Raw genomic sequence first — 12500 nt, 5'->3', positions numbered from 1 at the left:
AATGGTGGCAAGGGATCGGTTAATTGTTTGGTGTTGTTGTCATGGTTACAGGTACTACGGCCTATCGGTGTGGTTCCCATGGTAACAGGTGTATTGTTTACTGTGTCGTCTTGGTTACAGGTACTACGGCCTATCGGTGTGGTTCCCATGGTAACAGGTGTATTGTGTACTGTGTCGTCATGGTTACAGGTACTACGGCCTATCGGTGTGGTTCCCAGACGTGATCAAGCACCTCCAGGCAGACGACTACGCCTCCAAGGTGAAGAGTCACACCAACGAACGCATCGAGGACTTCACCTTCAACTTCACCCTGGAGAACCAGATCCACACCAACGGGACCTTCGTCAACGACAGGTTGGTACAGAACCAGATCCACACCAACGGGACCTTCGTCAAGACAGGTTGGTACAGAACCAGATCCACACCAACGGGACCTTCGTCAACGACAGGTTGGTACAGAACCAGATCCACACCAACGGGACCTTCGTCAACAACAGGTTGGTACAGAACCAGATCCACACCAACGGGACCTTCGTCAACGACAGGTTGGTACAGAACCAGATCCACACCAACGGGACCTTCGTCAACAACAGGTTGGTACAGAACCAGATCCACACCAACGGGACCTTCGTCAACGACAGGTTGGTACAGAACCAGATCCAGACCAACGACAGGTTGGTACAGAACCAGATCCACAGGTTGGTACAGAACCAGATCCACACCAACGGGACCTTCCTTAACGACAGGTTGGTACGGTACGGTACGGTACAGTACAGTACAGTAATTGCACACTGTGTGTGTGTGTACAGTACAGTAGTGGTGCGGTGTGGTACAGTACAGTACTGTGTGTGTGTGTGTGTGTGTGTGTGTGTGTGTGTGTGTGTGTGTGTGTGTGTGTGTGTGTGTGTGTGTGTGTGTGTGTGTGTGTGTGTGTGTGTGTGTGTGTGTGTGTGTGTGTGTGTGTGTGTTTCAGGTTCCTCAACATGAAGCTCAGGTCGGTGACCTTCGTTGGCTCCACCTTCATCAACTGTTACTTTGATGATGTCACTACTGTCGGTTCCTACTTCCATAACTGTACCTTCATCGGAGCGCTGTTCTTCAATACTGGTGAGACCATTAGCTTAGCATTAGCTTAGCATTAGCTTAGCTTAGCTGTTCTTCAATACCGGTGAGACCATTAGCTTAGCATTAGCTGTTCTTCAATACTGGTGAGACCATTAGCTTAGCATTAGCTTAGCATTAGCTTAGCATTAGCTTAGCTTAGCTCTTCTTCAATACCGGTGAGACCATTAGCTTAGCATTAGCTTAGCACTGCTTCAATACTGGTGAGACCATTAGCTTAGCATTAACTTAGCATTAGCTTAGCATTAGCTTAGCTTAGCTGTTCTTCAACATTGGTGAGACGCTTAGCTTAGCTTAGCTCTTCTACAACAGCTTCAGCTTGGCTTAGTGAGACCCACAGCCAGTGACAGTTAGCTTAGCAAAAGTATTTTCTTTTGAGTGCAGACGTCGATGAGTCCAAGCTCCTCTGCGCCACAGAGGTGATCAATAAATAAATTAATGAATGCATATATATTTATATATATGTATATATATTTCCAGACATCGATGAGTCCAAGCTGGTGGACGGTACGGAGGTCATCAACTCCACCTGGACTCACAACAAGACCGGCTGTCAGATGACCTTCGACGACGACTACTCGGCGTACTGGGTCTACTTCATCAACTTCCTGGGAACGCTGGCCGTGCTGCCGGGGAACATCGTGTCGGCGCTGCTCATGGACAAGATCGGACGGCTGTCCATGTTGGGTAGGAGGGGGAGCACAGCGGGGGGGGGGGTGTGGCTTTCTGGAGCCACTGAAACATCGGCCATTCGTTTGTGACCAGAATTGACAGAGGGGGAGGGGCTGCCATCATGCAACCTCCAGCTTTTCACCAGAGAAAAGCTGTTTTATTTAAATTTGTATTAAAATAATAATAATAATAATAATCCAATGGCCCTCAAATCAAGTCAAATCTGGTAACATTTTTCCCAGAGATTTACAAAAAACATTTATATCAATTATTTTAACCCATTCAGGCCTGACCTCAAAATTAAAAAAAAATCTTCTAAATCCTCCAGTTTTCTGAAATAAATATTTTCACGATTTTTCAAAAATAGCAGACCTACAAGCTCGTAGCGCGCCACTCGGTGGCGCGCTATGACAGATGAGTAGATCTGCTATTTTTCAATAGCTAAATTATAACATAATGTTTAAAACACCAAAATGGGTTAAGCCTAGAATCAAGACATCCAGGATGCTAAGTCGTCATGACCATAAAACTGTTGATTCTCTGAAGAAAAACAAAGTTTGGATAATTAATTAAATGATAAACTACATTTAATAAATTGCCTTTGTGTAGCGGTTTTCAGTTTTTTCACAGAATCAACAGTTTTATGGTCATGACTCGCCACATCCTCCATGTCTTGATTCTAGGCTTAGAAAAATGCACACAAAATAATAATTAATAATAATAATTAATAATAATAATAATCATAATTTATATAATTTTTTTTGTAAATCTCTTATGGGATAAAACAATAATAAAAATGAATGGCAGATTTTTCAGTGGTGCCAGAAAACCACGCCCACTGCTATGCCCTGTAGTCTGTCCATGTTGGGTAGGACGTCTGTCCAGAGGTGTGTGTGTGTGTGTGTGTGTGTGTGTGTGTGTGTGTGTGTGTGTGTGTGTGTGTGTGTGTGTGTGTGTGTGTGTGTGTGTGTGTGTGTGTGTGTGTGTGTGTGTGTGTGTGTGTGTGTGTGTGTGTGTGCGTGTGCGCGTGCGTGCGTGCATGCGTGGGGGGAGGGGGTGTCTGAAAGTCAAGCTTCCTCAGAGGTGACATCATTGACTGATGATTCATGGAGGACAATTCTGATTAGGAGACGCCATGTAGTCAGAGGTCTCTCTCTCTCTCTCATATTTCATGTCTCTCTCTCACCGTCCAAATGTGGCCATGTGTCCACCAGGGGGCTCCACAGTGCTGTGTGTTAAGGTGTAATGTGTTCATGTCTCCACCAGGGGGCTCCACAGTGCTGTAGTGTGATGGTGTAATGTGGTCATGTGTCCACCAGGGGGCTCCACAGTGCTGTAGTGTGATGGTGTAATGTGGTCATGTGTCCACCAAGGGGCTCCACAGTGCTGTAGTGTGATGGTGTAATGTGGTCATGTGTCCACCAGGGGGCTCCACAGTGCTGTAGTGTGACGGTGTAATGTGGTCATGTCTCCACCAGGGGGCAGCATGGTGCTGTAGTGTGATGGTGTAATGTGGTCATGTCTCCACCAGGGGGCAGCATGGTGCTGTCGGGGATCAGCTGCTTCTTCCTGTGGTTCGGGACCAGCGAGTCGATGATGATCTTCATGCTGTGTCTTTACAACGGCCTGAGCATCTCCGCCTGGAACTCCCTGGACGTGGTGACCACGGAGAGCTTCCCTACCAACAGGAGGTACCGTAACCCCTAGCCCCTAACCACTAGACCCTAACCACTAGACCCTAAACACTAGACCCTAGCCACTAGACCCTAAACACTAGACCCTAAACACTAGACCCTAACCACTAGACCCTAACCACTAGACCCTAACCACTAGACCCTAACCACTAGACCCTAACCACTAGACCCTAACCACTAGACCCTAACCACTAGACCCTAACCACTAGACCCTAAACACTAGACCCTAACCACTAGACCCTAACCCCTAGACCCTAACCACTAGACCCTAACCACTAGACCCTAACCACTAGACCCTAACCACTAGACCCTAGCCACTAGACCCTAAACACTAGACCCTAGCCACTAGACCCTAACCACTAGACCCTAACCACTAGACCCTAAACACTAGACCCTAGCCACTAGACCCTAAACACTAGACCCTAAACACTAGACCCTAGCCACTAGACCCTAAACACTAGACCCTAAACACTAGACCCTAGCCACTAGACCCTAACCACTAGACCCTAAACACTAGACCCTAAACACTAGACCCTAACCACTAGACCCTAACCACTAGACCCTAACCACTAGACCCTAAACACTAGACCCTAGCCACTAGACCCTAACCACTAGACCCTAAACACTAGACCCTAACCACTAGACCCTAACCACTAGACCCTAACCACTAGACCCTAACCACTATACCCTAACCACTAGACCCTAACCACTAGACCCTAAACACTAGACCCTAACCACTAGACCCTAACCACTAGACCCTAACCACTAGACCCTAAACACTAGACCCTAACCACTAGACCCTAACCACTAGACCCTAGCCACTAGCCCCTAAACACTAGACCCTAACCACTAGACCCTAGCCACTAGACCCTAAACACTAGACCCTAGCCACTAGACCCTAACCACTAGAACCTAAACACTAGACCCTAGCCACTAGACCCTAACCACTAGACCCTAACCACTAGACCCTACCCACTAGACCCTAACCACTAGACCCTAACCACTAGACCCTAAACACTAGACCCTAAACACTAGACCCTAACCACTAGACCCTAGCCACTAGACCCTAACCACTAGACCCTAAACACTAGACCCTAGCCACTAGACCCTAAACACTAGACCCTAGCCACTAGACCCTAAACACTAGACCCTAAACACTAGACCCTAACCACTAGACCCTAAACACTAGACCCTAACCCCTAGCCCCTAAACACTAGACCCTAACCACTAGACCCTAAACACTAGACCCTAACCCCTAGCCCCTAAACACTAGACCCTAACCACTAGACCCTAGCCACTAGACCCTAAACACTAGACCCTAACCACTAGACCCTAGCCACTAGACCCTAACCACTAGACCCTAACCACTAGACCCTAGCCTAATCCTGTATTTACAACGGTCTGAGCCTCTCCACCTGGACCTCCCTCCATGTGGTGACCACCGAAAGCTTCCCTTCGAACCGGAGGTAGTTACAGTATGTAACCCAGGGGTTCTCAATGTTTTTGGCTGGGGACCCTCGGAAATAACCTGACTCCGCCAGATGGGGCAGCAGAGAGTTCCCAGATGGGAACAGGAGGGGGGAACCCAGTGTACTCTCTGCTGCCCCATCTGGTGAGTCAGGTTACCTCGGAAATGATTTGGCCATGTTATCCTCTGGACCAGTAACTAGTTAATCCTCCTCTCCTCTCTAACCATCTTCATCTCCTCTCCTCCTCCACAGAGGAACACTAGTCCTCTGTCTGGACTAGTTCTAAACATCTTCCTCTCCTCTAGTCTGGACCAGTAACTAAACATCCTCTCCTCCTCCACAGAGGAACACTAGTCCTCTGTCTGGGCTAGTTCTAAACATCTTCCTCTCCTCTAGTCTGGACCAGTAACTAAACATCCTCCTCTCCTCTCCTCCTCCACAGAGGAACACTAGTATGTCTGGACCAGTAACTAAACATCCTCCTCTCCTCTCCTCCTCCACAGAGGAACACTAGTATGTCTGGACCAGTAACTAGTCCTCTGTCTGGACTAGTTCTAAACATCTTCCTCTCCTCTAGTCTGGACCAGTAACTAAACATCCTCCTGTCCTCTCCTCCTCCACAGAGGAACACTAGTATGTCTGGACCAGTAACTAGTCATATGGACCAGTAACTAGTCCTCTGTACTAGTAACTAGTCCTCTGGACCAGTAACTAGTCCTCTGGACCAGTAACTAGTCCTCTGGACCAGTAACTAAGCATCCTCCTCTCCTCTCCTCCTCCACAGAGGAACACTAGTATGTCTGAACCAGTAACTAGTCATCTGGACCGCAGTAACTAGTCCTCTGGACCAGTAACTAGTCCTCTGTACTAGTAACTAGTCCTCTGTACCAGTAACTAGTCCTCTGGACCAGTAACTAGTCCTCTGGACCAGTAACTAGTCCTCTGGACCAGTAACTAACCATCCTCCTCTCCTCCTCCTCCACAGAGGAACCGGCTTCGGGTTCTGCAACGCTCTGTGCAAGCTGGCGGCCGTGCTGGGGAACCTTATCTTCGGCAGCCTGGTGGGCATAACCAAGGCCATCCCCATCCTGATGGCGTCCTCCGTGCTGGTGGGCGGCGGCCTGGTGGCGCTCAGGCTGCCCGACACGCGCGCCAACGTCCTCATGTAGGACCGACCCGCTAGGCCCCAGCGAGCCAACCGCCGTCCCTCATGTAGGACCGACCTGCTAGGCCCCAGCGAGCCAACCGACGTCCCTCATGTAGGACCGACCCGCTAGGCCCCAGCGAGCCAACAGACGTCCCTCATGTAGGACCGACCCGCTAGGCCCCAGCGAGCCAACCGCCGTCCCTCATGTGAATGATAGTGTGTGTCGTCATGCCAACCAATCGTTGGCCTGCTTACTGGCAGTGGTAGAAAAAAGTATACTCAGATTCTTTACTTAAGTAAAAAAGTATCAAAACTTGCAATATAGAACTACTCCATTACAATAATTAAATGCCCTAAATTCCCAAATGTACTTCCGTTAAAAGTACTAAAGGTATTGGCATCTAAACGTACTTAAAGTACCCAAAAGTATAAAGTTACTCATTGTGCAGAATGTCTCATTTCAAGTTTTCAATAATGTATATATTTTATGAATATAGCAGATCTACAAGCCCACAATGCGTCTCAACACGACACATTGTGGGCTTGTAGATCTGCTGTTTACAAATGTCCGAAATGTATATAGGGGCTGAGGTGGTTACTGTACGTTTTGTAATAATAATCAAAATCTACAAATTAACAAAGTTTTCAAATAAATGTAGTGGAGTAAAAAGTACAACAACTTGTTCTCCGAGGTGTAGTGGAGTAGAACTAAAGGGGTTGCAAGTTGGAAGTACTCCAGAAAAGTACAAATACCTCAAAATTGTACTTAAGTAAATGTACTCGGTTACTTTATACACCACTGTGGTCTGGTCTGGTCTGGTCTGGTCTGGTCTGGTCTGGTCTGGTCTGGTCTGGTGTGGACTTGCCTTAAAAAAATAAAAACACCACACATCATCATCATACCGACAGGAAATATATGTCATACCTCTCAAAAAAAATATATAAATCTATCTATATTTAGCAGAGTGGCTCAGAGCCTCATGGTGCGTTCACACAGCACTGCGTGAACAGCAATTATGGGCACTAGATTTTACCGTAAACCTCAAGTTTAGCAGCATATACAGTTAATATACGGTAATATACAGGTGTGATGGTACAATTCGGGAGTTTACCGGAGTTTGTTGGAAAGTTTAACGGGAGTTTCCTGTAATATACACATCCGTATTCCATGCTTTTTGCGCAGTGTGCAGGGCAGATTAAACGATGCAGTCTACCCGCTCGTTGTCAAAGGAAGCCATGCAGTGACATGACGTTGCAGAGACGCATCGATGCATCCTAGCAGGTAGTGAGTTGTGAGTCCATGTGGAGCAGCTACGTGTTACCAGCTACCAGCCAGCTACCTGCTAGCTACCAGCTACGTGTTACCAGCTACCAGCCAGCTACCTGCTAGCTCCCTGCTAGCTACCTGCTAGCTACCAGCTACGTGTTACCAGCTACCAGCCAGCTACCTGCTATCTACCTGCTAGCTACCAGCTACGTGTTACCAGCTACCAGCTACCTGCTAGCTGGTAGCTGGTAACACGTAGCTGCTCCACATGGGCTCACAACGCGTCTTTGCATCGTTTCCTCTCCCCGTGTGAACGCACCGTCAGCCTGATGATGTAAAAAGCCTAATATCTCCCCCAGAACACAGGGATATCCCTTTGGACTAGTGGTTAAGATGTTGGACTTTCAACATGGGAGACCTGAGTTTGAATCCCGGGCGTTACATATATACAGAAAACAACAAAAGAGATTTTACCCCCAAGAGAAAACACACTTTGAGTCAGTGGGCCAAAAATAAATAAAACAAATATAGCTAACGGTATCATATTTGCGCAAATATATTTTTAAGGTCCAACGTGTATTTTCAAAAAAAGTATCTTGGGTATGTTTTCTTCTCGGTATGACACACCAGCAGTGTCACCACCCACCATCCCCCCCACCCAGACCCCCCCCCCCCCCCCCCCCCCCACGGCATCCGATCCGACACCGGGGGAGGAGGGAAAACCCGGAGTGCGGATGTAGGAGTGCGAAGGGCTTGGATCCGCACGTGTGTCAAAACAATCTGTAGCAATATGTCCCGTCCCTGTTTCACTTCGTCTTCGGATGAGTTCTGTTCAGTTCCTTTACAGCCGTGGTTCCCAAACCGTTTCATGTCAAGGACCCCCAAATGTACACCAATAAACCCCACGGACCGCCATAATGACACTCCTCCAAGCGGCGTGTCTCACTACGCCTCTCAGCCATTATAAAATACATGCAGACAAACAGTATTCAAAATCCCCAAACAGTTTGCATGTTTTCACTGTTTCACTTTCTCTGTCGCAGCAACAACACACTCCATACAGTTTGCTACATTTGCTGTCCGACACGATTCCAACTTAGCACTCGCATGACTGTAGTACGGCCAGGTACCACAAGCTGACTTCAGGTCATGACTGATTACTATATATGAAATGATTACTATATTTACCCAGGGTATCTGGGCTAAGCTCAACAACTTGTTTCCAGCCAGGCCCTGCTCATAGAACATTTCATATAGTGGTTCAATGCCTTGTTCAAGGGCACTTCAGCGGTGGTAATTTTAACGTGTCGGACCGCTGATTCAAACTGGCGACCTTCCGGTATCAAGACCGCTCCGCAATCCGTTCGGCCACCGCTGCAGTAAGACCAGGTACTACAAGCTGACTTCAGGTCATGACTGCAGTAAGGCCAGGTACCACAAGCTGACTTCAGGTCATGACTGTAGTACGGCCAGGTACCACAAGCTGACTTCAGGTCATGACTGCAGTAAGGCCAGGTACCACAAGCTGACTTCAGGTCATGACTGCAGTACGGCCAGGTACCACAAGCTGACTTCAGGTCATGACTGCAGTAAGGCCAGGTACCACAAGCTGACTTCAGGTCATGACTGCAGTAAGGCCAGGTACCACAAGCTGACTTCAGGTCATGACTGCAGTACGGCCAGGTACCACAAGCTGACTTCAGGTCATGACTGCAGTAAGGCCAGGTACCACAAGCTGACTTCAGGTCATGACTGCAGTAAGGCCAGGTACCACAAGCTGACTTCAGGTCATGACTGCAGTACGGCCAGGTACCACAAGCTGACTTCAGGTAAAAAAAGATGTATTTTTACTGCAAAGTTATGGCTACTTACTTTTCTTCCTAAATTAACAATCTGTGTTTCCACAGCCCAGTGCTTGTGGTACCAGCGGCGACCAACAGGGGAGGTTGTGAAATATTGATAGTCTCTCCATTAAAAAGCTTCATCCAGATGGACGGCTGATAAACAGGCACTAATGAGACACGCACACACACACACGCGCGCACACGCACGCACGCACGCACGCACGCACACACGCACGCCAAACGCACGCACGCACGCACGCACGCACGCACGCACGCACGCACGCACACACACACACACACACACACACACACACACACACACAGGGACTACATGATCAAAAGCACCTCAACATGCGACACAGCTGTCACAACATCTGGCCTCAGCCCCACCCCCACACGGGCACACCGCGCGGGCGCACACACACCCCCACATGCCCCCCCCCCCCCCACACACACACACACCCCAAGTCTACCTGAATTAACAGTGGCAAAATGGCAATAATCACAATATGAATGTGTTTTTCTTAAAGATGAGTTTGAAGGTTTTCTTGCCTTCATTTTGTGTCACATTCTTTCCTATATTCCCAAATCCTCTTGATTCATTTTTCAGACGTATTTGTATTTAGAGATCAGATATAGCTGTGATGCCAAGCCCTTTGCACCGCCCCCCACCCACCCCCCCACCCTCCCCCTCACACCCCCTCACACCCCCCCACCCCACCAACCTCCAGAATAACAAGGCCATATTGAAAAACATTATTTATTTTGTTGTATAATATTAAATGTAAAATGTTCTATAAAGTCTAAAAAACGATGGTAAAACTTTATTTTATTTATTGTATATTTATTTCTCCGCTGGCTGAGACGAACTGCTGTGTTTAAAAAGTGCGACGCAGGAAAAAAGAAAATCGCAGTGATTTATTTATTTTAATTATTTCTGTCTAAATGTTGCTGTTAACGAACCTTCTCGTCGTCTCTGTGTTGTTAATAATGTAAAAGAAAAAGATGAAGAAACGTGAAAAAGCCTTTGTGATTCAAACTGTAGTTTTTATTTCCTGTGAGCTTGTTTTGTAGTTTTTTTGCTTTGTGTTTGGCTCCCTCTTGTGGATGTTGTGTGTGTTGTCAACCTACCCCGCCACGTCCTCAAGACATTCTGAAAATGGCCTTTTTTCTTAAAATAAAAAATAATACTCAATAAAATGGTGCCTCTTTGTGACGAGCGACGCTGAGTTTGGGGTCCATTTGAGTTACATTAAGACCCTGCCGGATTTTACAGTGTAGGACGCTACCCCCCCCCCCCCCCATTACTGTATCTGTCTCCTTTCTGTTAGTGTGTGTGTGTGTGTGTGTGTGTGTGTGTGTGTGTGTGTGTGTGTGTGTGCGTGTGTGTGTGTAGTCTAGTGTCTAGTGTAGTCTAGTGTAAGAAAATAAATGTAAAAAAAACAACCTCTTATTTTATGTATTTAATTTTGTTTTATTGTGGTTTTGTTTTATTATTGTACATTATTTCTGTTTTATGGAAGTTAAATTAATGGTGTGTGTGTGTGTGTGTGTGTGTGTGTGTGTGTGTGTGTGTGTGTGTGTGTGTGTGTGTGTGTGTGTGTGTGTGTGTGTGTGTGTGTGTGCAATATAGATCGGTTGGTGCAGAGATTAGATCTGTATAACATGTTGTATTAGATCTGTAGAACTCCCTATCCCTGGCGAGCATGGAATCTTCATTTTAGTAAGTGGGGCGTGGTCTGTATGAGGGGCGTGGTCTGTGTGAGGGGGCGTGGTCTGTATGAGGGGGTGTGGTCTGTATGATGGGGGTGTGGTCTGTATGAGGGGGTGTGGTCTGTATGATGGGGGTGTGGTCTGTATGAGGGGCGTGGTCTGTATGAGGGGGCGTGATCTGTGTGAGGGGGTGTGTTCTGTATGAGGGGGCGTGGTCTGTATGATGTGGGCATGGTCTGTATGAGGGGGCGTGATCTGTATAATGGGGCGTGGTCTGTATAATGGGGCGTGGTCTGTATGAGGGGGCGTGGTCTGTATAATGGGGCGTGGTCTGTAGGAGGGGGCGTGCTCGCCTCTCTCTGAGGGAGACACGAGGCCAGTCAGCCTCCATCTTGTCGTTGGAACGTTTACGTAAAGTTATCTTGTTTTTATTTTTTCCTTTTTTTTTGTGCGGAAGCTTTGTTGTGTTCTAAGGACAGAATGATATATTATGATAATTGCCAAAATAATGTCGCCCTCTATCTGTGAGTAATAATAATAAAAAGGGGAAAAGGCAGGGATTGCAGACTGTGCTGCTTACGAACCAATATGAACAAAAAATAATAAATCAATAAAATCATATGTTCTCTAAGCAACGTGAGCCTGTGTTGTGTTTCATTTAAATGTGTTCTCTGGCAACGTGAGCCTGTGTTGTGTTTCATTTAAATATGTTCTCTGGCAACGTGAGCCTGTGTTGTGTTTCATTTAAATATGTTCTCTGGCAACGTGTGCCTGTGTTGTGTTTTATTTAAATATGTTCTCTGGCAACGTGAGCCTGTGTTGTTTCATTTAAATATGTTCTCTGGCAACGTGAGCCTGTGTTGTGTTTCATTTAAATAGACTGTCGGTCCGTCACGCCTCGTGACACGCTCCATATATGGCCGTCTCCATGTATGAAGATCACGACACTGACCTCATCAAACCCTGGATAGCCATACATGGAGAAGACTGGATCATCACCTAGATCTGCATATATGGAGCTGTTCAGCAACTCTGCAATTTCATTTCATTTCATATTATATTATTGTATTATTATTTTTATCTTCATTATTGCGCGTATAGAGTCAGCTTATACAATATATGCATAATTTATTAATACATATTTTACTGGAGGAGACAACATCGTTTTCTTCATTTCTGAGCCGTGCACAGCTTTCTAGCCTCGCTCCCACCTTACTTATCTGTAGCCTCGCTCCCACCTTACTTATCTGTAGCCTCGCTCCCAGCCTTACTTATCTGTAGCCTCACTCCCAGCCTTACTTATCTGTAGCCTCACTCCCAGCCTTACTTATCTGTAGCCTCAGTCCCAGCCTTACTTATCTGCAAAGAGAAAAGCCTGGTCACAACTTAAGACGGAGAGAAAGGCCTGGTCACAACCTAAGACTGAGAGAAAAGCCTGGTCACAACCTAAGACTGAGAGAAAAGCCTGGTCACAACCTAAGACAGAGAGAAAAGCCTGGTCACAACCTAAGACAGAGAGTAAAGCCTGGTCACAACCTAAGACTGAGAGAAAAGCCTGGTCACAACCTAAGA

The 12500-nt window shown here is 46.9% G+C and overlaps 1 protein-coding gene across 1 annotated transcript in view; it reads left to right on the top strand.

Annotated features, from left to right (window-relative positions):
• Positions 1-6126, top strand: part of LOC306935044 (synaptic vesicle glycoprotein 2C-like) — a gene marked incomplete at both ends in the record, with an annotated part of 31102 nt that extends 24976 nt beyond the window's left edge. Inside the window, 5 exon segments of the mRNA XM_079517867.1 lie at positions 190-354; positions 974-1107; positions 1603-1809; positions 3326-3485; positions 5943-6126. Of these exon segments, the coding sequence (XP_079373993.1) occupies positions 190-354; positions 974-1107; positions 1603-1809; positions 3326-3485; positions 5943-6126 (850 nt within the window).
• Positions 6127-12500: the final 6374 nt, after the last annotated feature.

Source organism: Electrona antarctica (assembly GCF_951216825.1).
Source record: "Electrona antarctica genome assembly, chromosome: 13".
Lineage (NCBI taxonomy): Eukaryota > Metazoa > Chordata > Actinopteri > Myctophiformes > Myctophidae > Electrona > Electrona antarctica.
This window is presented reverse-complemented; position numbering and strand designations above follow the sequence as displayed.